At 41.4% G+C, this 25,776-nt stretch overlaps 1 protein-coding gene across 3 annotated transcripts; it reads left to right on the forward strand.

Moving 5' to 3' along the window:
• The first annotated feature begins 1,610 nt into the window (after positions 1-1,610).
• LOC124006672 (phosphatidylinositol 4-phosphate 5-kinase type-1 beta-like) lies at positions 1,611-24,790 on the forward strand. Of its 3 annotated transcripts, none has more exons than XM_046316722.1 (14): positions 1,611-2,231; positions 8,587-8,649; positions 9,171-9,301; positions 15,318-15,435; positions 15,911-16,063; positions 16,238-16,534; positions 19,228-19,424; positions 19,588-19,668; positions 19,774-19,822; positions 19,909-19,993; positions 20,108-20,248; positions 20,369-20,492; positions 23,135-23,232; positions 23,599-24,790. In XM_046316722.1, the coding sequence occupies exons 2-14, from the start codon at positions 8,587-8,589 to the stop codon at positions 23,643-23,645; spliced, it is 1,584 nt and encodes a 527-aa protein (XP_046172678.1). In that variant the 5' UTR covers positions 1,611-2,231; the 3' UTR covers positions 23,646-24,790. The 3 variants fall into 3 exon arrangements, with proteins under 3 accessions (XP_046172678.1, XP_046172677.1, XP_046172679.1); XM_046316721.1 differs by lacking the exon at positions 1,611-2,231 and adding an exon at positions 7,442-7,837; XM_046316723.1 differs by lacking the exon at positions 1,611-2,231 and adding an exon at positions 7,445-7,837 and having other exon boundaries at positions 23,594-24,790.
• The last annotated feature ends 986 nt before the right edge of the window (positions 24,791-25,776 follow it).

The following is a 25,776-nucleotide window of genomic DNA, read 5'->3' on the forward strand; positions in this document are numbered from 1 at the left end:
TAAGCCAATGAGTTTTTGGTTTGAGTTTGTCTTGCCTTCATCTACTCAGCATGGCATCTTATTGGCTGGTTTGCGTAGCTTGCTCACGAGGGGGGATGTTCCAGTTAGAATCGTCCCAGTGAACAAGCACCAAACCAGCGGTAAGTTGTTGGTTGCAAAGCACTATACATCAAAAGTGATTTTTATACTCTCAAGTGATGATTTAAATGTACAATTTATATCAAATTGTTTGTAAATGTTATTCGAACATCACACATAAGATGCAGTGGTTTTTGGATAATATTTGTTGTAAAGAATTCCCGCCAGTACAAGCTAGCAATTTACTGTGTCTGATGGGGGGGTTCATATATTTTGTACAGTGCGTGAGTGCAGAGTTGGATGGTGAGACGTGCATTGCATGACGTGCAATTTTGTGCCGTTCCTATCAGAATAAAGCTACATGACTGGTGCTACATGTTGGAGCTCCGTGTCGATGACTGATTGTACACAACGCAAGAAGAGTACTGTTACACACACCACAATTATTTTTTTATTACAGGAAATTAGCCATAAAACTGAAAAAAATACTCAGCTTCGTGGCAAAATGTATAGAATAGCAGGAAATTAGCTCTAAAACAGCAACATTTTCTCTCAGTCGCATGGCAAAATGTGTAAAATGCCATGGATCAGCAATAAAATTGCTGATTTTTCTCTGCCCCATGGCAAAAAATACAATGCAGTGGCTCCCGCGAAACTACGCTAAACCGCTGCATTTACTCAAATGTGACACCTTATAATAGGTTTATGGGTTTGCAGACTCAATTCAATAGGAGTACTGGAATGCAATTCAACTATAGATTTTTTTTTTTTTTTTGGAAAAATAATTTTTATTTTCGTTTCATATTCAAATACAATTACAAATTTAGTGCATAACGTTGTACATAACATGGATACTTACAAACAGTATCAAAAAGTACCATAACAATATCAGAATACCAAAACTCCTTAAAAAAAAGTGCTGTTCAGCAGAACCTGACCAGTATTATTGGCCTATATTCGAGATTAACATGCCTCTAACAATCTCCAAAAACAATACAAACAATTCTATAAATACAAATATATACATATGCCAAAATGCACTCTGGATAAACCTCAGTGTATATAAAATATCTACAAAGGCTTAGTTTACATTCCAAATGTACCTATGTAATACACTTATATCGGTTATACACACATTTACAATGACGGGTAAATCCCTTTCCATCTCTGTTTTACTGATGCAATGCCCCCCTTATCTATTTCGAATTGTATTCTTTTCCAAACTTCCTGTTTTATAAATTGGTCGGTGACCATGAGGGTGTCATTAACTGCACCACATCTGGCCTCCCAAAGTTTGGTCTTGATAAGGGACACCAGAGTCACTAATGCTAATAATTGCACCCTTTCCACGTTTTTTATTTCAAGTTTGGCAACACCTTCATAATCAATGTTTTTTAAAATCTCAAAAAATTGTTGACTTTTTCCCCAAACTGATTGGGCAAAAGAACAGTCCCATAAAACATGTGGAATTGTTTCGATTGCGAAACAATTGTGCCTGGGACAAAATTTATTTAGGGTCAAATTGTGATCGTATAAAGTTGAACGGACCGGAAGACGTCTGTGTAAAACAAGCCAATTAAAATCTTTCAGTCTGTTATCTAACCCTTTTAATTGTGTCCGTATCCAGGTGGAAGGCGATATTGGTAACCTGTCTCTTGGACGACAATTTTCTATTAATTTTGCGTATAGCAATCTGTGGTTGATTACATTTTCTTTTACTTTGCAGACAGGGGTTTTCCTTGCCCATTCCACTATTTTCTTAAAATGTAACGGGATAATTTCAGCTTTTGGCTTACTATTATCCCACTTCACCATGAATCTTAACGGTACAGACAGCCAGAATTTGATTAAAATGTGACATTTGTGTACAGCAGACGACAAAAGACAACGCGTTTTCAATGTATTTTATCATTTAAGTAGCCAGCCCATAGTCGCCCACAACAGCTTTGTGCGAATATGCGGACACTATACCTCAGGGTTTTACACAAAGGTGCATGACATGACAGGCGGAGGATGGCTCGAAGTACCGAGGATACTAGCGCGTCACTGACATCTTTAACAAAAGCCGTCTGAGGAGTCAGAAACGATGAAACCTGGTTGGAAAAGTTACTCTTCTTAGTTTTTTTCATTTTACAACGACGATAATATTTAAGGTAAGGACGCACATACATTTGACATACGAAAAATAATATGTTGTCTTGTCACCAATTGTTTGCATACTTGACACCGGCTGAATATGCCGGTCATTGTTGATGCCATCTGTCGACGTTTTGGTTACCACTTTTTTTGTTTCATAACATAATTAACTGTTCTGTTATTGACAGTCTTAAGTTCTCACTGCAAATAACATTTTTTACTGTTCATATTCAATTCAAGCAATTTGGTACGATTGCATTTGATCATTACAATGAAGGCTATTGATGATGATACGAAGTTGATTTGCTTAACCACAGGAGGAAATACTGGCATCCAACTAATATAAGGATTACATCAAATTAAACCACCATTTTAAATCAAGTTTGATTAAATTTAGTTATATTCTTTAATTAACATATGTTTGGTTGAGAGGGAGAGGTGAATCCAACATATCAATGATTCATTTGTAGACAAACTGGAATTAAAACCGGTCGTAAGTCAGTGGCACAGATGCAACTATCCAAATGTTGATATTTGGTTGCATTGACAACTTAACACAATTCAATATCTCTAAATATCATTACATTTGAAATAAACCAGATCTTGAAACCGTGGGCCTATTGTATTGTCTATTTTTAATTGAATTCTGTGTTGAATTGAAACAATAGCTGTTGATTACTTTGTATGTAGGCCTAAATAGCACCATTAAAGATATGAGTGATACAGTATGGTCACATTTCATTTGCTCTATTAAACCCTTTGGAATGAGCAGCAGTGAATCTATTTCGTTTTTAAGTGGAGATCTCTCAACAATAATTCTCAGTAGTAATTAGTACACATTAGTAGTATTCAGTGACAAATAACTAAGCAGGGCAGGGCAGGGCTTAGTTCAAATCCTGGATGGGATACCAAAGGGTAGCTGTAAATAGATGACTTCTTCAGTAGGAGGTGCTGCCAAGCCTATAGGAAAATAATTATAGTTGATATAACGTTGTTTTAAAGGTACGAATTCAACATATTTAAACAAGATTAGGTTATGTTGAAATTTGGTTACCATGATGACATAATGTTGGCATTGAAATTTCACCCTCAAAACAACAGTTGATTACTTTTTTCAAATCCACTGTATTTTCCATGTAGATTCCACGTCACAATACATAGACAAATTATGTTGAAACGTTGATTCAAACAGATTGTGCCCAGTGGGTTGTCACTTCCCCATAACCTGACAGAGTAAGAACTTTACTTTGTAAAATAATGTAGGTTCCCCATTATTGTTTATATGCATAATTATGGAATCTATGAATACGATTGGCCTGTGATAAAAGTATACACAATTCAGTAAACTAGTAACTGGAGTTGTTGACCTGCATATGAAATTATGTAGGTCACAGGATATTATGTGTACACTATTTTGGCTGTGTGACTGTATTCAGGCATCAGATATAAACCAGATATTTATACGACCTTCTACTAGAATAGTCCCTATGGACAGACCGTAATAGGATTGCATTCAGGGATTTATTTGTTCACATTTGGTTATTCCATTATTTTATTACATCCCCTACCTTATCTGTGTGTGTGTGGACCATATTTGACTATGGCTGATCAACAAATCTTCAGCTCAGATTTCACAGTTCCCCAGTATGATAGCATCACACATCAACCCTTTTTGATGTTAAGGTTAAGTGAATGGTATTCAATCTAAAGTCTGACCAGGCACAACTTTTATTTCCATCATTGTTTTTGATGGGGAGATCCTTTCACGACTGGTAATCTCTTAACACTCTACAATTATTCTAAGTAGAATAGCAGTGGCTGCTCAGAAGTTCCATGTTTTTACTCACGTTGTGCTGTACATAATATTATGTAATCCATTGATTGGGTCATCAGTGATTGACATGAAAGGTTTCCCTTAGTGGCATCAGTTCAGTTCAGCTAAACCTAGGGTATGGCAAAGTGGGGCATTTCTACACAAAACTCTAAAATGCTATTTGGAGAACAGCAAAAACTAACAAAAATGACTCCAGGCATTAATTATCATTGCAATGTTAGGTTTACAGGTGAACGGCATATACAATGTCAACCACGACTCAACCTCATCATAAATGTACTAATTTACTTGTGGAACTGTGCATACAGTGCAACGTGACAATTTAGGCTAATAAGATAACTCAATCACTGTTAGCAAAACCTGCAGTTATGAACAATGCAAACCTGTACGTGTAGTGACAGTAGGCCTCTAATCAGAGACATTTCTTCTCCTTTCTTTGCACACGAAAAATGTAGCCTTTTATAAACACATGTCATGCAATTCTACTACACCTTATATGACTGGAGACATATGCAACATATTTTTTAATATGACACATTAGTAGCCTGTTCTGCTGACACTGACAAACAGATCAGTAAAAATGACCTTGTCTTGAATGAAACCATCTAATCTAGACCTACGAAAAGGGGAAACACAAATTCAACAATATGATGCACATCTAGCCTGGAAAAGGACATTGTTATCCACAAAAATGTTTCCAGTGGAACTGATCCAGTGATAAAGACAGTGAATATGCACAATAAGATATGCTACTGTTCGCTCAATTGGGATATTGTTTTTTGTTGATTGTTGATAACTAGAGACAGATGAGTATATTCTTGTCTTATCTTTTCAGCAATAGTCATTTGCTTTCTAAACTATGTTTTTCCTACGATTTGAATTTGTGTAATATTGCGAAAGGCCTAGGCCAATTTAACTGCTTTTCACTGACTGCAGCAATTCAACAATCAGCTATGATGGCGCCGGAAGAAATGGTAGCCGTTTTACGGGCGCCTAACCAATTGTGCCATTATGTGTTTCTGCCACTGTATTCTACGGCAAAAAATAGCTTCTGGATATCAGAACAGCGATCACTCAACTTTTTGTCCAATAAGCAGGATGCACAGGATGTACTTCAGACACCGGCAAGGCCAATATCCCCGTCATTGGAAGGAGAAAGAGACCCAGGCATAGGGGACACAGGGCGGGGTACCTTGTCAGGATCCGCCGACAGCGAGTGGGAAATCTGCCTTTACCATCAATATTACTTGCCATCATACAATCATTGGACAATAAATTAGACGAGGTACAATCACGAATATCCTACCAACGGGACACCAAAAACTGTAATATCTTATGTTTCACTGAATCGTGGCTGAATGACGACATCGATAACATTCAGCTGACGGGATATACGCTGCACCGGCTAAATAGAACAGCACACTCCGGTAAGACGAGGGGGGGGGAGGGGGGGGGGGGGGGGGGTCTGTGTATATTTGTAAACAACAGCTGGTGCACAAAATATAAGGAAGTCTCTAGATTTTGCTCCCCTGAAGTAGACTATCTCATGATAAGCTGTAGACCTCACTATTTGTCAAGAGAGTTTTCATCTATATTTTTTGTGGCTGTCTATTTACCACCAGAGAAGAAGAATGCTGGCGCTAAGACCGCACTCAGTCAGCTGTATAAGGAAATAAGCAAACAGGAAAACGCCCATCCAGAGGCGGCACTCCTAGTGGCCAGGGACTTTAATGCAGGAAAACTGAAATCAGTCTTACCTCATTTCTATCAGCATGTTAAATGTGCAACTAGAGGGGAAAAAACTCTAGATCACCTTTACTCCACACACAGAGACGCATACAAAGCTCTCCCTCGCCCCCCCATTTGGCAAATCTGACCATAATTCCATCCACCTGATTCCTGCTTACAAGCAAAAACTAAAGCAGGAAGCACCAGTGACTTGGTCAATAAAGAAGTGGTCCGATGACGCAGATGCTACGCTACGGGACTGTTTTGCTAGCGCAGACAGGAATATGTTCTGGGATTCCTCCAATGGCATTGAGGAGTACACCACATCTGTCACTGGTTTCATCAATAAGTGCATCGATGACGTCGTCCCCACAGTGACTGTACGTACATACCCCAACCAGAAACCATGGATTACAGGCAACATCCATAATGAGCTAAAGGGTAGAGCTGCCGTCTTCAAGGAGCGGGACTCTAACCTGGACGCCTATAATAAATCCTGCTACGCCCTCAGACGAACCATCAAACAGGCAAAGCGCCAATACAGGACTAAGATTGAATCATACTACACCGGCTCCGACGCTTGTCGGATGTGGTAGGGCCTGCAAACTCTTACAGGCTGCAAAGGGAAGCACAGCCGCGAGCTGCCCAGTGCCCACTTCTATGCTCGCTTTGAGGCGAGCAACAGTGAGGCATGCATGAGAGCATCAGCTGTTCTGGACGACTGTGTGATTACACTCTCCATAGCCAACGTCAACATTCACAAGGCCGCTGGGCCAGACGGATTACCAGGACAGGTGCTCCAGGCATGTGCTGACCAACTGGCAGGTGTCTTCAGTGACATTTACAACATGTCCCTGATTGAGTCTGTAATACCAACATGTTTAAAGCAGACCACCCTGTGCCCAAGAACACTAAGGTAACCTGCCTAAATGACTACCAACCCGTAGCACCTACGTCTGTAGCCATGAAATGCTTTGAAAGGCTGCACATGGCTCACATTAACACCATTATTCCAGAAACCCTAGACCCACTCCAATTTGCATACCGCACCAACAGATCCACAGATGATGCAATCTCTATTGGCCTCCACACTGCCCTTTCCCACCTGGACAAAAGGAACACCTATGTGAGAATGCTATTCATTGACTACAGCTCAGCGTTCACCACCATAGTGCCCTCAAAGCTCATCACTAAGCTAAGGACCCTGGGACTAAACACCTCCCTCTGCAACTGGATCCTGGACTTCCTGACGGGCCGCCCCCAGTTGGTGAGGGTAGGTAACAACACATCTGCCCTGCTGATCCTCAACACTGGAGCCCCTCAGGGGTGTGTGCTCAGTCCCCTCCTGTACTACCTGTTCATCCACAACTGCATGGCCAGGCACGACTCCAACACCATCATTAAGTTTGCAGACGACACAACAGTGCTAGGCCTGATCACTGACAACAATGAGACATCCTATAGGGGGGAGGTCAGAGATCTGGCAGGGTGATGCAAGAATAACAACCTATCCCTCAATGTAATCAAGACAAAGGTGATAATTGTGGACTACAGGAAAAGGAGGACCAAGCACGCCCCCATTCTCATCGACGGGGCTGTAGTGGAGCAAGTTGAGAGCTTCAAGTTCCTTGGTAAATACTTTTTTTGTCATTGTTTTTTCCCAACTCGACGTGAGAATGTGTTGAATAATTGCTTTGCTTTCCAAGATTTTGAATGGTGCGTTATTGTGGTTATCATATTTGCAGAGACTATAAATCATGAATGAATTAATGAATCATGAATAAGCCCTTGTAACAATGGGTCTCGTGTCCACTTCACCCAGCAGCTTTACCTCAGTGCTACTTGTTGATTTGTTTTGTTTCTTTGGGAGATGTAGCCTAATTGAAAGAGGCTTGAATTTCAGACTTCCTCTTGGAATGTCCCTGGGGGAGATTTAGCCTGAACAGGTTTCTCAATCCTCCCTTTATTGGGACCAAGAGTTGTTCCCGGGGGTTTCAATCAGCAGCGGTGAGGGTTTTTTTTGGACCAAAGGTTTCTCACAGCATAGTCCCGGCCAGAGAGGTATGTATGTCTCTCTCTCTCATTCTAGAATCTAGACTACAAGATGCCCTAGGTATGTGCTCTGGCAGAAATGATCGGACAGACGTAGACGACATTACTACGTGGCTGGGAATGGAAGATTGTTGATGTTGTTCCCCTGCGTGCTCTCTTGACTTAAATTGTCATAGTTGCTACAGTATAATGTATTTTCAGCAAGCTGATTGCAAAAACGTCTCTGTTTTGTAGATGGGGAACTTGATATGGATAATGGGATACAGATGTTTTGTGTGTTCTCTATAATGATATACAGTGCTGATAATTTTTGGACTTGGCCCTCTCTTTCCATCTCCTCTAAGAAGTGTGAAGCTGGGATTGGCAGTAATTGCTAAATATTTGCTTTAAAAGGTCAAATCAGCCCTCATATCACACCATTTATTGTGTCGTGGAATAGGAACTCACCTGTTCCCTGTTTATGCTTAACAAAAGAACTAGAAGGATGGCCTTTTAGGGAGTTGTTCTTCGCCACTGTGGTTCTGCCTCTGCATTGCTTACGCTTTGGGGGTTTAGGCTGGATATACCAAAAGCACTCTAATAATTGCTGATGTAAAGAGGGCTTTATGAAATAAATGTGAATATTTGGTTAATAATGAAATACCACAACCATGATTTAGATGATAATAAATCTATTATTATTATGTCATGTTAAACAGGGTGAAAGGGTATATAATTCATCTTGTGTTAGATTAATCTATATTCTTTCTGTCCAAAAGATGGAAACAACAACCACTGAGAATGGAGGTGGAGGAACCAGTGGGTCAAAAGATTACAAAAAGGTATGGATTCTTTGGGCCCCGGTAATTGATTCGTAATTTATGGCACACATCTACAAATCCTGTATAATGTCCTTCTGAGTGTGAACAAGTTCCCATTGGTGAACTGAGCTTCAAGAAGGATTACTGCCATTCCTCTTAATATTGGGCAATGCTTTGCCCTCCCTGGACTGGAGATGGTGTTGTGGTTGAGCGTTACATAATGGGGCTCAGTGTGTCTGTTTGTTTGCTGATGGAGGGGCCGGAGCGGCGGATAACGTGATTAGGTAGATCAGCCACTGTGTTCAACCACAGGAGAGGCATGCCGACTGCCCTGTAGATTCTCTGCCTTTTCATCAGTTCAGAGCGGAAATGCCAAAATCAGTTACAAAGCTACAGGTGGTCCTGGTATCCATGTGCGTGCTGACTGACATGCATCAGATGTACCTTTCAGATGTACAAAAATGGTATGGTTTGATCTGAAATCCCTACACATTATGATCAGTGTTGTATTGATTGAGAATATTATGTTTGTGTGGTCCCAGCCAACTGCTGCTGCACTGAAAGGAGCCATCCAGCTGGGCATTGGGTATGCTGTGGGGAACCTGATATCCAAGCCTGACAGAGATGTGCTCATGCAGGATTTCTACATGGTGGAGAGTGTCTTTCTACCCAGGTACAGTACACAGCACTGGCATCACTCAGCAGGCTTATACCCCCTATTCACCCTAGTGACATGAATACAGCACAAACCCTGTTAAAGAAGCAAATCTGACAAGAGTTTCCCATTGACACAGAAGTCCGTTTCACTACAAAAGTCCTACTCCTATCTCCTCACCTCATTTAACACCTGCTCATTTCCACGTTTTCATACATTCATAGAATGTTTGGGAATGACGTAGAGTAAAGCATATGTGAAACTTCGCTGACAATATAGAAAGTGGCGGTGCGTTTGGACAATTAATAACCACTGCAGTGAATAAAACCTAATTTAAAAAATCTGTCTTGTCCCGGACTGGACTCTACACAGACCGGTACTACATAGCCAATCAGAGCAACAGTAAACCTATATGCAAATGAGCTATCTGCCACACCGGCCTGCCATCACTCACTTTGAACTGGACTGTGTGTTTACAGGCAGTAGCAACAGCACGACTTTAGATCATTAGAACGCATTCGGCAAAAAAACACAAAATACACCTGAATGAATTTCTGCAAATAAATAAAGTACCATGGGTGTCCTCTTACATTTGCGGACTTTACAGTCCTATTAATCAAAAAACCATGGAAAGGTAAGCTATCTCTCCCACAGATAGCACTATAACTTTTTTTGAACATAATGTTTCCTCCATCGTTTCTTATGATTGAAAAAGCTTCTAGACATCAGAAGAGCAATCACACACCTCGATCTGGACGAAGACATCTACTTCAATGAGTCTACGCCACAGGACATACTGCTCATCTTGAACCAGGCCCTATTCCCCGGAAGAGGAAAAAACATAGCTATAGAGGTCGCAGTGCGGGTACATTGATGAGACTCCAGTGACGAGTGAATAAACTGCTCCTACCCTCTGTTCTGAGTTACTCTTAATGATTGGCTATGAAAAGCCAACTGACATTTACTCCTGAGGTGCTGACCTGTTGCACCCTCGACAACCACTGTGATTATTATTATTTGACCCTGCTGGTCATCTATGAACACCTTGGCCATGTTCTGTTATAATCTCCACCCGGCACAGTCAGAAGAGGACTGGCCACCCCTCATAGCCTGGTTCCTCTCTAGGTTTCTTCCTAGGTTCTGGCCTTTCTAGTGAGTTTTTCCAAAACACCATGCTTCTATACCTGCATTGCTTGCTGTTTGTAGTTTTCGGCTGGGTTTCTGTAGAGCACTTTGTGACATCAGCTGATGTAAGAAGGGCTTTATAAATACATTTGATTGATTGTTCTGTTGGTGAATGTGCAATCGCTGGAGAACAATCTAGACGAGCTCAGTTTGAGACTATCCTATTAACGGAACATTAAGAACTGTAATACACTATGCTTTTCGGGGTCATGGCTGAACAAGGACATGGATAATATACAGTTAGCTGGGTTTTCCATGCATCGGCAGAACAGCAGAATCCGGTAAAATCCGTGGGGGTGGGGTGTCTCTCTTTGTCAACAAAGACTGGTGCTCATTCTAAAGGTTCTACTCGCCTGAGTTAGAATACCTCATGATAAGCTGTAGACTATACTATTTACCAAGAGAGTTTTCATCTATATTTTTCGTAGCTGTTTATTTACCACCACAAACCGAGGCTGGCACTAAGACCGCACTCAACAAGCTTCGTAGGGCCATAAGCAAACAAAAGAATGCTAATCCAGAGGTGGCACTCCTAGTGGCTGGTGATTTTAATGCAGGAAAATTGGAATCCGTTTTACACAAGACATTTTTCCAACAATTGTTTACAGACAGATTATTTCACTTATAATTCACTGTATCACAATTCCAGTGAGTCAGAAGTTTACATACACTAAGTTGACTGTGCCTTTAAACACAGCTCCTTTGTCTTGCTCAAGTAGAGGGAGAGGTTGTTGTCCTGGCACCACACTGCCAGGTTTCTGACCACCTCCCTATAGGCTGTCTTAAGAACAAGAGGAGACTAAGCACGCACCCCTGAGGGGGCCCCCGTGTTGAGGATCAGCGTGGCAATGTGTTGTTGCCTACCCTTACCACCTGGGGCGACCCGTCAGGAAGTCCAGGATCCAGTTGTTTAGTCCCAGGGTCCTTAGTGATGAGCTTTGTGGGCACTATAGTGTTGAACGCTGAGCTGTAGTCAATGTACAGCATTCTCACATAGGTGTTCCTTTTGTCCAGGTGGGAAAGGGCAGTGTGAAGTGACATTGAGATTGTGTCATCTATGGATCTGTTGGGGCGGTATGCGAGTTGGAGTGGGTCTAGGGTTTCCGGGATGATGGTGTTGATGTGAGCCATGACCAGCCTTTCAAAGCACTTCATGGCTACCGATGTGAGTGCTACTGGGCGGTAGTCCTTTAGGCATGTTACCTTCGCTTGAAATCAATCAATCAAATGTATTTATAAAGCCTTTTTTACATCAGCAGATGTCACAAAGTGCTATACAGAAACCCAGCCTAAAACTTCAAACAGCAAGCAATGCAGATGTAGAAGCATGTAGGTATTACAGACTCGGTCAGGGAGAGGATGAAAATGTCAGTGAAGACACTTGACCCAGACATGCGTGACCTTCGAAGCTTCACTGAAAGATGCACATCTGTTTGGCACATCTTATCGCACAGCTGATGCTTCTTGTATACTTCAATACTTTCCTTGTAGTGGTCCATCACTCAGTCACAATATTCTCTGTTTGCTCAGTGGTTCCCAAACTCTGGGGCCAACTTACTCTTGAAAGCTGTAATAGTAGAATACTTCAAAATGAGGTAGTGCATCAGCAGTTTTCCTCTTGTCATTGCTCCCTCAGAGAGCTATTTAGGTAGCCTAGTGGTTAAGAGAGATGGGCCAGTAACCGAAAGGTCGCTGGTTTGAATGCCTGAGCCGGCAAGGTGGAAAAATCTGCCGTTCTGCCCTTGAGCAAGGCAGTTCCCCGCATCGCTCTGATTCAGAGGTGTTGGGTTAAATGCAGAATACACATTTAGGTTGAATGCACTCCGTTGTGCAACTGACTAGGTATCAAATCAAATCAAATCAAATTTATTTATATAGCCCTTCGTACATCAGCTGATATCTCAAAGTGCTGTACAGAAACCCAGCCTAAAACCCCAAACAGCAAACAATGCAGGTGTAAAAGCACGGTGGCTAGGAAAAACTCCCTAGAAAGTCCAAAACCTAGGAAGAAACCTAGAGAGGAACCGGGCTATGTGGGGTGGCCAGTCCTCTTCTGGCTGTGCCGGGTAGAGATTATAACAGAACATGACCAAGATGTTCAAATGTTCATAAATGACCAGCATGGTCAAATAATAATAAGGCAGAACAGTTGAAACTGGAGCAGCAGCACAGTCCGGTGGACTGGGGACAGCAAGGAGCCATCATGTCAGGTAGTCCTGGGGCACGGTCCTAGGGCTCAGGTCCTCCGAGAGAGAGAAAGAAAGAGAGAATTAGAGAGAGCATATGTGGGGTGGCCAGTCCTCTTCTGGCTGTGCCGGGTGGAGATTATAACAGAACGTGGCCAAGATGTTCAAATGTTCATAAATGACCAGCATGGTTGAATAATAGTAAGGCAGAACAGTTGAAACTGGAGCAGGAGCATGGCCAGGTGGACTGGGGACAGCAAGGAGTCCTCATGTCAGGTAGTCCTGGGACATGGTCCTAGGGCCCAGGCCAGTTGAAACTGGAGCAGCAGCATGGCCAGGTGGACTGGGGACAGCAAGGAGTCCTCATGTCAGGTAGTCCTGGGACATGGTCCTAGGGCCCAGGCCAGTTGAAACTGGAGCAGCAGCATGGCCAGGTGGACTGGGGACAGCAAGGAGTCATCATGTCAGGTAGTCCTGGGGCATGGTCCTAGGGCTCAGGTCCTCCGAGAGAGAGAAAGAAAGAGAGAAGGAGAGAGAATTAGAGAACGCACACTTAGATTTACACAGGACACCGAATAGGACAGGAGAAGTACTCCAGATAAACAAACTGACCCTAGTTTCCCCCCCCGACACATAAACTACTGCAGCATAAATACTGGAGGCTGAGACAGGAGGGGTCAGGAGACACTGTGGCCCCATCCGAGGACACCCCGGACAGGGCCAAACAGGAAGGATATAACCTCACCCACTTTGCCAAAGCACAGCCCCCACACCACTAGAGGGAAATCTTCAACCACCAACTTACCATCCTGAGACAAGGCCGAGTATAGCCCACAAAGATCTCCGACACGGTACAACCCAAGGGGGGGGACCCAGACAGGCCGACCACAACAGTGAATCAACCCACCCAGGTGACGCACCCCCCCAGGGACTGCACGAGAGAGCCCCAGCAAGCCAGTGACTCAGCCCCCGTAACAGGGTTAGAGGCAGAGAATCCCAGTGGAAAAAGGGGAACCGGCCAGGCAGAGACAGCAAGGGCGGTTCGTTGCTCCAGAGCCTTTCCGTTCACCTTCCCACTCCTGGGCCAGACTACACTCAATCATATGACCCACTGAAGAGATGAGTCTTCAGTAAAGACTTAAAGGTTGAGACCGAGTTTGCGTCTCTGACATGGGTAGGCAGACCGTTCCATAAAAATGGAGCTCTATAGGAGAAAGCCCTGCCTCCAGCTGTTTGCTTAGAAATTCTAGGGACAATTAGGAGGCCTGCGTCTTGTGACCGTAGCGTACGTAGGTAGGTATGTACGGCAGGACCAAATCAGAGAGGTAGGTAGGAGCAAGCCCATGTAATGCTTTGTAGGTTAGCAGTAAAACCTTGAAATCAGCCCTTGCTTTGACAGGAAGCCAGTGTAGAGAGGCTAGCACTGGAGTAATATGATCAAAAAATTTTTTTGGTTCTAGTCAGGATTCTAGCAGCCGTATTTAGCACTAACTGAAGTTTATTTAGTGCTTTATCCGGGTAGCCGGAAAATAGAGCCCTCTACAGACTAGAGGGCACCATTTCTGTTTTGAGTTCTGTATAAACAGTAGTCTAACCTAGAAGTGACAAAAGCATGGATTAATTTTTCTGCATCATTTTTGGACAGAAAGTTTCTGATTTTTGCAATGTTACGTAGATGGAAAAAAGCTGTCCTCGAAATGGTCTTGATATGTTCTTCAAAGAGAGATCAGGGTCCAGAGTAACGCCGAGGTCCTTCACAGTTTTATTTGAGACGACTGTACAACCATTAAGATTAATTGTCAGATTCAACAGAAGATCTCTTTGTTTCTTGGGACCTAGAACAAGCATCTCTGTTTTGTCCGAGTTTAATAGTAGAAAGTTTGCAGCCATCCACTTCCTTATGTCTGAAACACATGCTTCTAGCGAGGGCAATTTTGGGGCTTCACCATGTTTCATTGAAATGTACAGCTGTGTGTCATCCGCATAGCAGTGAAAGTTTACATTATGTTTTCGAATAACATCCCCAAGAGGTAAAATATATAGTGAAAACAATAGTGGTCCTAAAACAGAACCTTGAGGAACACCGAGTTGATTTGTCAGAGGACAAACCATTCACAGAGACAAACCGATATCTTTCCGACAGATAAGACCTAAACCAGGCCAGAACATGTCCGTGTAGACCAATTTGGGTTTCCAATCTCTCCAAAAGAATGTGGTGATCGATGGTATCAAAAGCAGCACTAAGGTCTAGGAGCACGAGGACAGATGCAGAGCCTCGGTCCGATGCCATCAAAATGTCATTTACCACCTTCACAAGTGCCGTCTCAGTGCTATGATGGGGTCTAAAACCAGACTGAAGCATTTCGTAATGTAATGTTTTAGAAATTACCAGAACCAACTTACTAGCCCATGTCAGCTAATGTTTTTTTTTATCTAGGTTTTTTAACCCATTTTTTTGTTCCCCAATGATGGAAGGGGGCCCCGAGTGGAAACGTTTGGGAACTGCTGCTCTAACTGATACATTTGTGTACTGTGCCCTGTTCTATTGGGATGCAAATGTATGTATTTTCAGTGGTAAATTAGTGTTTGTATATGGATGTATAGGGCTGCTGTTATACACTGATAACACTGATCTGTTTGTGTGATAACGCTTGTGTTGTCAGTGAGGGGAGCAACATGACCCCAGCGCACCACTTCCCAGACTTCCGCCTCAAAACCTACGCCCCTCTCGCCTTCCGCTACTTTAGGGAGCTCTTTGGCATCAAAGCAGATGACTACCTGGTTAGTGTGGAAAGCCCTTTACAGAAAACACTCCTACACACCATGTGCTTCTCTGATAATACACTATACAATCATGTAGTAATACACCCCATTAGAGTTGTCTGATCTATAAGTAAGAGCACAGTGTTCACACTGGGCACAGATGTCATTTCATTGTCTAGTTTGGATTTACATTTGAGTTGTCAACTAATGTGAATTCAATGTGAAATCAACAAAACATTTCACCATGTCATTGGATTTAGTTTAAAAGTAGGGGGAAAAATTACAATTCCCTTACGTTGATGCCTTTTTTCAAATCCAATCAGTTTTCTATGTTAATTCAACGTCATCACATTTACATTTTTGGGTTGAAATTACTTCGAAAAAATGTTAATTCAAACAGTTTTTGCCCATTTGTTTTGTTATTTGAAAACTGCCATGTTGCTGTCCTGTCTATATGAATGCATGCTATTGGCTCTTCCTGTATGAATTCCAGTACTCCATCTGTAATGAGCCTCTGATCGAGCTGTCCAACCCCGGGGCCAGCAGTTCCTGGTTCTACCTGACCAGCGACGATGAGTTCATCATTAAGACAGTGCAGCATAAAGAGGCTGAGTTCCTGCAGAAACTCCTTCCTGGTTACTACATGGTGAGCCCCTCCCTTAACACAAACACCATTCCTGGCATAATAAATAGGGCAACTCCTATCAGTTCTAGTGCCTTCAGGATACTCTTATTCAAAGATTGTAAAGTTTAATTTAAATGTTGGCAACGTGTGAATTATTCTCAGATGTATCTCTTTTTCCATCATGTTTTATTTCAGAATCTGAATCAGAACCCGAGGACACTGCTACCTAAGTTCTACGGCCTGTACTGCATCCAGTGTGCCGGTGTCAACATCCGTCTGGTGGTGATGAACAACGTGTTGCCCAGGGCCCTCCAGATGCACTACAAATACGACCTGAAGGGCTCCACCTACAAACGCCACGCCTCGTGCAAGGAACGCGCCAAGTTCTCACCGACCTTCAAAGACCTGGACTTCCAGGAGATGCTTGAGGGCCTGCACTTTGATGGCGACATGTACAGTGCCTTAATGAAGACACTGCAGAGGGACTGCAGGGTGAGGCCGCTTGCAGTAGATTCACTTACTTATTGGTATTGAATATTCAAAACATGAAGGCTAGTCAAGTGTGTGTTGTTAGAGGGACATTTTAGTTCCTTCAATAGCATTTGGTTGGATATTTCTCATTGAACTTTGAACCCTCATTGGCAATCATGTTACATAAGGATGACTGGCCTCTTCTCCATCACCATTGAGCCCTTCTGAATGACTGCATTATTACTCAACAGAGGAACTGGACATGTGGTAGGTAGGCAGCAGCACAGTAAGCTAACTCAGGCATTGTTAAGGCCTTTGTTTAGAGGAGTTATAGTGTCACATCAGTGATGGTCAGAAGCAATGTTCCCTCTAAGCTGTGTACGAGATTGAACTTCACTCAATTTTCTACAGTTTTCCCCTTGAGTTATAGCACTATCAACGTTTCGCTCTACTGTGGGAATTGTGATTGAATCAATTCAATATTAGCCACATATACAGACCGGTGCGCCATAACCAATCTTCTTCTATGGTATGATGGCATTCTCAACAATTAGATGTGCATTCCGTCACCTACTGTGCAGGTGCATAATAAAGATTCCAAAAAAGCAAATAATGTGGGTAAAAATAAATCAAATATCGTACAAACTATCAAAAAATAAATGAACAAAATCAACCTTCTTTTCTGTAAAAACTCTCATTCTAATCAGGTGCCCACACAGGTTCAGAAGACTCCTGTGAGGGCGCGACATTTCCTAGAGACATTAGTCCTTGCAGTGCTTCTGCTGTGCAGTGCTTCAGCACTCCAAAAACGTATCGGCTGCAGATAAAATTACAATTGTGCTGTACAATTAATCACTGTGGCTATAAATGCCACAAAATCCATATTCTTTACAATGAGTGTATCCAGATCACTCGATTTACTTAAAACACTAACAACTGGTTGCGATGCATCCACCGCCATATCTTCAACACTGTTGCCTCTTGACCTTTGAGTCTCTTCACGCCTCCACATAGGAGAACCGGTACACAGCTCTGATCCTTGACACCTCGAACCTCCTTCACCCTAACAGGGCACTCAAGAAAGTCCAGAGTATGATCCCCACCACAGTTGCAACATTTTCCATTCACCGATTCTTCAATAGCATACTTCTCCCATCTGCAAACATTTCACACACTGTAATGGTTTGGACACAAATGCTCGTTTGGCAGGCGCCCTGCTCCAAAGACCAATACAGGTTACTTCTGACGTGGGCAATTTTGCCAGATGCAGTGCACGCTTCTGTTCTTCGACACAATTAACCAAAACAAGTCACCTTGATTGAATCCACCTTTCCCACTGCTTTCTTCACAGTCCTCGATATTACAAATGGATTTCCCAAATGAAACTCCTTGTCCAAAAAATACAGTCCAATAAGAAATTCATTATTGGGCCGGTCTTCTACTATAGCTTTTGCTCGTTTTGTTCCATTTTTTGATTTCACTATTTTCCATTCATTATCCCGCACTTTCAGATTCAAGCAGTCTCCATTTCCCCACCTAACCACCTAGGGCCTTCCCACCATAACCAATCAGAGCTGCAGTAGGCCTATATGCGAATAGCCATGGCCATATATGGATCTGTACCATTCACTTTGAACTGGACTTTGTTTAGACTACGGTATGAGCGGTTGCGAGTAGATTTGCTTGTTTTGAGAACAAAGTGAGAGCTGCATGTAGCCAGGTGTGCAGATTTGTTCATATTCTTTGCTAGTTGGTGAGTTAGTAGCCCAGTTATAGCTCATTTCTAGTAAACAATAGGGGAGTGGCTGCTTCCAACGAGCACAAAATGTGTGCATTTCTAGCCATCTTTGAAAAGCCAGTCAGGTAAAGAGTTTTTTTAATGTCTTAAAGGGGAAGTTCTGTATTTTAAGACGGTCTTGAATAAGCTAAGCAGCCAATAGGCAGAGCGTAGCATAATTTGTCTTATTCTTTGTAATAATGGCATTAGAATAATATTAATAATAATAATTGAATTGAATAATAATACATTTTATTTTGTAAAGTGGTTTCTTGCATCACACAACATTTTCAGTCACCTCCTTGTCTGAAGGACAAGTGGATTAACAGGTGAATGTCAAGCCCTCATGTTTTTTTTTCAAAAGTCTCATGGAATGTAGGCATTGAACACCACATGTTGACTGCTACTGTAGGCTGAATGATAGAACAGGTATTTCCATGTTAACATTTTAACATGGAAATACCTGTTCTATCATTTTGTGCTTTTTTTCTCCATTGCTTTTGATGGTAGGCCACTCTGATAAGCCTACATTATGATCAAACCTACTTGGCAACTGTTGAAACTGTAACTTTAATAGTGGGTACAGCCTCAGAGTTCACAGGAAACACGTGCCGGAAGTTGCTCAGAATTATCACAATGTTCAAGTTTGCGCTCAGCAGACCAGAAATGTGCTCAGTGGCGAAAAAAATAGAGTGAACATTGGTCAGAAGGCTAGAGGTTTAATTGTGTTTGGTTTGCTAATCCATCTTTGGTGGCTAGTTTGACAGAACTTTCAGCATGGGTGGTTGTTGAAGGTCACGTGGAGTGGTCAGTTAAGAGGATTGTTGAGAATTTAAGTGGGAACAAAATGTGGTCATGTTTGCTTTGGTCATGTGGCCTTTTATGTTCCTGTCATCTTAATGTGTGTGTGTGGATTGTGTGGTCATGTGACGGTCAGGTCCTGGAGAGCTTTAAGATCATGGACTACAGCCTCCTGCTGGGGGTGCATGTGCAGGACAAGAAGTGTCTGGACAGGGGGGCCAGGGCGGACAGTAAGCGCCTCAATGGCCAGAGGGTCCTCTACTCCACCGCCCTGGAGTCCATCCAAGGGGAAGGGGACGGCAAGGTTGCAAAGCCAGTGGCCGACGATGACACGTGAGAGAACATTCACCTTCATAAGGACCTTTCACCAATGACATATCACTGACTTCACAATGAGTAATTGTAAACATTAGTGCATTGTATTATTCACACCCTAATTCAGTCACACACTGCATAGCAGCTGTGTGAGATGTAAATTCCTTTTTTTATCCATTAGAATGGGTGGAATTCCAGCTAAACACAAAGATGAGAAGCTGCTGATCTTCTTAGGGATCATTGACATCCTCCAGTCCTACCGGTGAGGACTTTTTGTGGAACCACTGTCGTCATTTCCATCAAGACAAACGTATCAATGTTACACAAAACATAAATGATCTTTGTAACACATGTGCTTCTTTTTAAGGTTCATCAAGAAGGTGGAGCACTCCTGGAAAGCCCTCGTACACGATGGGGTAGGCTACAGTGTGTGTGTGTGATTGTATTCATATTCCATTTTGCTCTCATAGCGGCCGGACACCTGTGTATCTTTGTGTTTCAGGATACAGTGTCAGTTCACAGGCCCGGTTTCTATGCAGACAGATTTTTGAAGTTCATGGGCGGCACTGTATTCAAAAATATCCGTCGTAAGTGACTTCATTCACTTAAACATCCTCAATATGACCTTATATATTTCCCCATTCCTTTTCTTCGTAATTTCACTAATGCTCTCTGTTTATCTCTCTCCCACTCTCTCTCAGCTCTAAGAGGAGCATCCTCCAAGAGGAAGAGGAGCTCCATTCATGCGATGAGGTCAGCCTCCCAGGAGGTACTGTCCCACCAAAAGGAGGAGAAGAAGGACGAGAGAAAGGCCCAAAGCATGGAGAGCCTGGGCGGACAATGTAGTCACCCTTTATTTTTTTTAAAGACACAACCCACAATCTATTGGGCCTGTACACACGACATGCACTCTCTGCTTTATCCTTTGATGTTTTTTTGTATTTCTCTGTTTTGTTCAACAGTAATGAGTTCCTCCAAGCACCCTGACCGAGTCCTACTTCCGAAATGTTTAAATCAGGCTGTTTCCTCATCCTTCTCCACTCTTGAGAAGATCAAGAAAGACCTTGAGGAGCACCCGGAGGATAGGTACAGTGTCGACTGCACATGAAATCTTTACACCTTCCCCACTTAGCACAAACTGGTTGAGTCAACATTGTTTCAGTGTCTTTTGTCAACTTATTGTGACATGGAATCTACATGGAAAATACATTGGATTTGAAAAAAAGTAAACTGTTGTTTTGAGGGTGAAATTTCAACCACCAGAATACGTATGTCATATTTATAACCAATGTTCAACATAGACAAACTGTGTATAAAATATGTTGAATTTGTACATTTGACACAATGTCAGATCTCCAATGTAATATCCACTGTCAGAAAAAGAAAAAAATAGGCTGGGCAGCACTTCCTACTGGAGAATTGATCTACAACTATTGATTTAGTCTCCCATCCAGGGTTTTAACCAAGCCCAGCCTAGATTTGATATTTATCACTGATTACTACAAATGTGTTATCATGAGAATAATTATTGAGAGATCTCTTCTCTATATTCACTGTTTCTATCGAAGTCATTCCAAAGCATAGGTTTAACAGAGTAAATCAAATGTAACTATACAGTGCCTTCAGAAAATATTCATATCACATTTTGTTACAGCCTGAATTCATAATGGATTAAATAGATTTATTTTCTCACCGATCTACAAACAATACCCCAGAATGACAATGAAAACATGTTTTTAGAAATGTTTGCAAATGTATTGAAAATTAAATACAGAAATATCTCATTGACTCAGGGGTATTCACACCCCTGAGTCAATACTTTGTAGAAAGAAGTAGCTTTGGCAGAGTCTGAGAGCATGTGCCTATTATTATTTTCAAAATTCTTCATGCTCTGTCAAATTGGTTGTTGATCATTGCCTGACAACCATTTTCAGGTCTTGCCATAGATTTTCAAATACATTTAAGTCAAAACTAACTTGTCTACTCAGGAACATTCACGGCCTTTTTGGTAAGCAACTCCAGTGTAGATTTGACCTTGTGTGTTAGGTTATTGTCCTGCTGAAAGGGGAATTCCTCTCCCAGTGTCTGGTGGAAAGCACATTTTGCCTGTGCTTACGTTTTTGCCTGTGCTTAGCTCCATTCCCTTTCTTTTTGATCCTGAAGAACTCCCCCGTCCTTAACAATTACAAGCATATCCATAACATGATGCAGCCACCACTATGCTTAAAAATATGGAGAGTGGTCCTCAGTAATGCTTTGTATTTGATTTGCCCCAAACATAATACTTTGTATTCAGGACAAAAAGTGAATTGCTTTGACACCTTTTTTCACAGTATTACTTTAGTGCCTTTTTGCAAACTGGATGCATGTTTTGGAATATTTGTATTATGTACAAGCTTCCTTCTTTTCACTCTGTAAATGAGTTTAGTGTTGTGGAGGACCTACAACATTGTTGATAAATCTTCAGTTTTCTCCTATCACAGCCATTAAACTCTGTTTTTAAAGTCACCATTGGCCTCATGAGGAAATCCATAAAGGGTTCCTTCCTCTCCGGCAACTTAGTTAGGAAGGACGCCAGTATCTTTGTAGTGACTGGGTGTATTGATACACCATCCAAAGTGTAATTAATATCTTCACCATGCTCAAAGGGATATTCAATGTCAGTTTCTTTCTTCTTCTTTTTTTTACAATAGGTGCCCTTTGCGAGGCAATGGAAAACCTCCCTGGTCTTTGTGGTTGTATCTGTGTTTGTAATTCACTGCTCGACTGAGGGACCTTACAGATAATTGTACAGTATGTGTGGGGTACAGAGAAGGTAGTCATTCAAAAATCATGTTAAAGCACAATTGTGAGTCCATGCAACTTATTATGTGACTTGTTAAGCACATGTTTACTGCTGAACTTATTTAGGTTTGCCATAACATAGGGGTTGAGTACATAATTCGACTTTGCCGTTATTGTGTGTAGGCCAGCGACAAAAAAAACAAAATGTAATCAATTTTAAATTCAGGCTGTAACACAGTTGGGGGGTGTGAATACTTTCTGAAGGCAATAAGTCATATCATCAATTATACTATTTAGGCCTACAAAGCATTTGCAAATTCATCAAAGTTATTGTTTCATTTTAACCCAGGGTTCAATTTAGATTTTTTTTTGAGATGGAGACGTGAATCCAACATATCAATTTGTAGACGACGCACGTAACAGCAGGTCTGTGGAGATCTTAACAATTGCTATAATAATCTGTGCAGAATCTCAAACATCATTGATCACTTGCACTATGTACTTTTAATGTAATCTCAACTGCAATCCAGGTCATTTGGTTGTGCACAGTGATCACACTTTAAGTTGTTATATAAATAAAAAAAGATCTGACATTGTATTCCCATTTGAATTTTGTAGTTTTAAATGGTTGAAAGCATAGTGATAACATATTGGGAATTTAACAAACATCTGGCTGTCTTTTTGAGTGGCTGAATAAAGGTTGAAATCTCAATGGTCAACGTCTCAACCAAATAATACCCAAATTTCCATGTTGAAATGATGCGGTGTGCCCAGTGGGTCCTCACCCTGATTGTACACCAGACCTCACCCACTCCTTATCCACCTTAGCACCCTTATACCTTTCAAGGCTCACCCCTTGATGGAACCAACAGTTTGTTCTGTTAGACAGTGATGGAGTTATGTATCTCTGTTGTCCATTGCAACTCTTCCCACTGTCTCCTCAGTGATAACCATTGTGACTCCAGTGCAAATGTGGCCCTGGATGACACAGTCCCCTCTCCCCATACCCAGGGCAGTCCAGACTCTACGCAATGTCTACTTGGTGGGTGTACAAGATACACTATGCATTTAGTTAGGAGTCATTATCTGTTTAATAGTGTCTATGACATCATAACTTCTGCTTGTCTCTATGATATCATAAATATTCCATGCCCTTTGTAAGGTCACTGATTGTGTCGCTCTGTGACATCATCGCTAACTTAGCTCCTATGTATGACATCACTAAGATGTATTTAGACATTTCCCATATGTCCTTTTCAATGTCTGTCTCTGACATCATCAGCATCGTTTTATGTTCTCTTTTACCAATCCTCTCTGTGAAATCCCTGTTTGTTTGGTAATCTATGACATCTCCAACATCTCCTCTCTGTTACATCTCTGATTCTCAACCTCTTATGTTCTAGTGAAGACGGGTGGAAGAAGATGAAAAGTCCATCCCACAGCATCACTAAATAGATAATGATCTCTTTAAGCATCAACTACACATAAAAACGCTATTATGACAGTGCTCCAATACAGACTGTCCTGCCTTTTGAAGTCATGACCTGCACTTTAAAGCACCTTTCTCCTGCTACCGTACACTTCGCTGCTACTTTAAAATCAGGGACAATCCTGAGGTTTTCGAATGGAGATTACTAGCAACAGTCACCTTGTGGAACATGCCAAATCACTTCTATTCAATGCTTCTCTAGCAAAGCTCTATTTGTATGCACATCCATGTGATTGATTGTGGATTTTAATGTTGAAATATCACTAATGACAATGTTCAAATCTCTGAGGCTGGATTCCTGAAAAAATGTAATCTGTAAATGTTAATTGATTAAATAGGAAGCATTTAAAAAATATATATATACATGCATAAAGATACAGAATTTAATGAAAATAAATCTAGAATAGTACAAGAAAATACTGTATTGAGCAAATGCTTTAGTTACATGACATAATGTTGAGACTCCCGAAATCAACCCATTAAGCCATATCACAATCAGTGCAGTAGACCTTGGACACCAGGGAACACAAAATGTAGTGGGGACTTAAGGCTTGCACACATCGCACCGAATGTGGTTCTAGCATTCGTCTGCCAATCGTTCAGCACGCTGTGTTTTAGGGACCACCCGCTGTACATGTTTGACTGCCAAAACATTTATGGCGATTCTGCATGTAAAATTGATTCGCAGTTGTTTTGCAAAGTACATTCAGACGTGCTAAATAGTCCTACTCTTGGCCAGCAAATGCTATCGGTGTGTCTGAGCTCTTAGTTGCCCATCAATGTTCCATGCATTGAATTAGTCAAGATTGTAAAACAATGCCATGGTGAAAGAATACCTTCGAAGGCCTATGTTATGTAGCTAAAGACATGTGATTATACCATATCACGAAGTGTCTTCCTTTCATGATCACACATTTTATAATGCATTTCATATAGGTGTAGGCCCATTAATGATCAGGCATGATTGCACATTTTATTTGTTTTAAAATGATGTATTTCAAGATCTTTTTTTTTTTAAATGTACAGTTGGCATAATATGTATATTGTATTTTAAAATAATTAGTCTTCTATAAGTATTTGTCTGTCAAATAAAATCAGATTTTATGCCGTAGCATTGTATGTTTCCATCTCTAAATTCTCTATCATTGCCATGCCCATAAATGATCAATAGGGGGCACAATGTGTATATAATTACTGATCTCTGTTTCTTTCCTCATCGAGGATTATGTTATGATAGATGCAAACGCTATCAATATTCCATATAGAAGCTTTTTCAGTGAAAACTAAACATAGAAAATATATAAATTTCATCTGTTCATGTGAGTTTAAAAAACATGGGTTTGAATGGGGACTCCCGTTCTATTCATTCTATCAAGGCTATCAACATACCTGTGTAATTTTTTATTCTATCCGATAACTGAAATTCAGATAGATAATCTTAGAAAAACTGGGCCCTGGTGATTCACAGCCAAGTCCTCCCGGTTCACGCCTTAAGAATGGGCTGTTGTGGCTTCAAAAGTTGTTTTCAGTATCTGGAGATGCACAGGAAAATTCAAAAGGCTTCCATCGATCACAGTTTGGAGACCACTACATTTATACACATCAGGGAATCTCACTACTACAATATTCTATGGACATTGCAGGCCAATGCTATCAATATACCCTGTTTGAAAACAATGAACCCATCCATGATTTTCAAATGCAGAAACGCAACAGCTGACATCACGGAAACACACAACAGGCTATCGACATACAGTGCATTCGGAAAGTATTCAGACCTCTTTACTTTTTCCACATTTTGTTATATTACAGCCTTATTCTAAAATTGATTTGTTTTTTTTACACCTCATCAGTCTACACACAATATCACATAATGACAGAGCAAAACGTTTAAAAAACAACATTTTTGCATTTGTATTAAAAATACACATCTGATCGTATTTACTTAAGTATTCAGACCCTTTACTCAGTCATGTGTTGAAGCACCTTCAATTGAAGCATCAAATCAATTGAATTTAAGCACAGGTGGAATCCAATCAAGTTGTCGAAACATCTCAAGGACCATCAATGGAAACAGGATGCACCTAAGCTCAATTT

The sequence above is a fragment of the Oncorhynchus gorbuscha genome, linkage group LG20, assembly GCF_021184085.1.
Source record: "Oncorhynchus gorbuscha isolate QuinsamMale2020 ecotype Even-year linkage group LG20, OgorEven_v1.0, whole genome shotgun sequence".
Classification (NCBI taxonomy): Eukaryota; Metazoa; Chordata; class Actinopteri; order Salmoniformes; family Salmonidae; genus Oncorhynchus; species Oncorhynchus gorbuscha.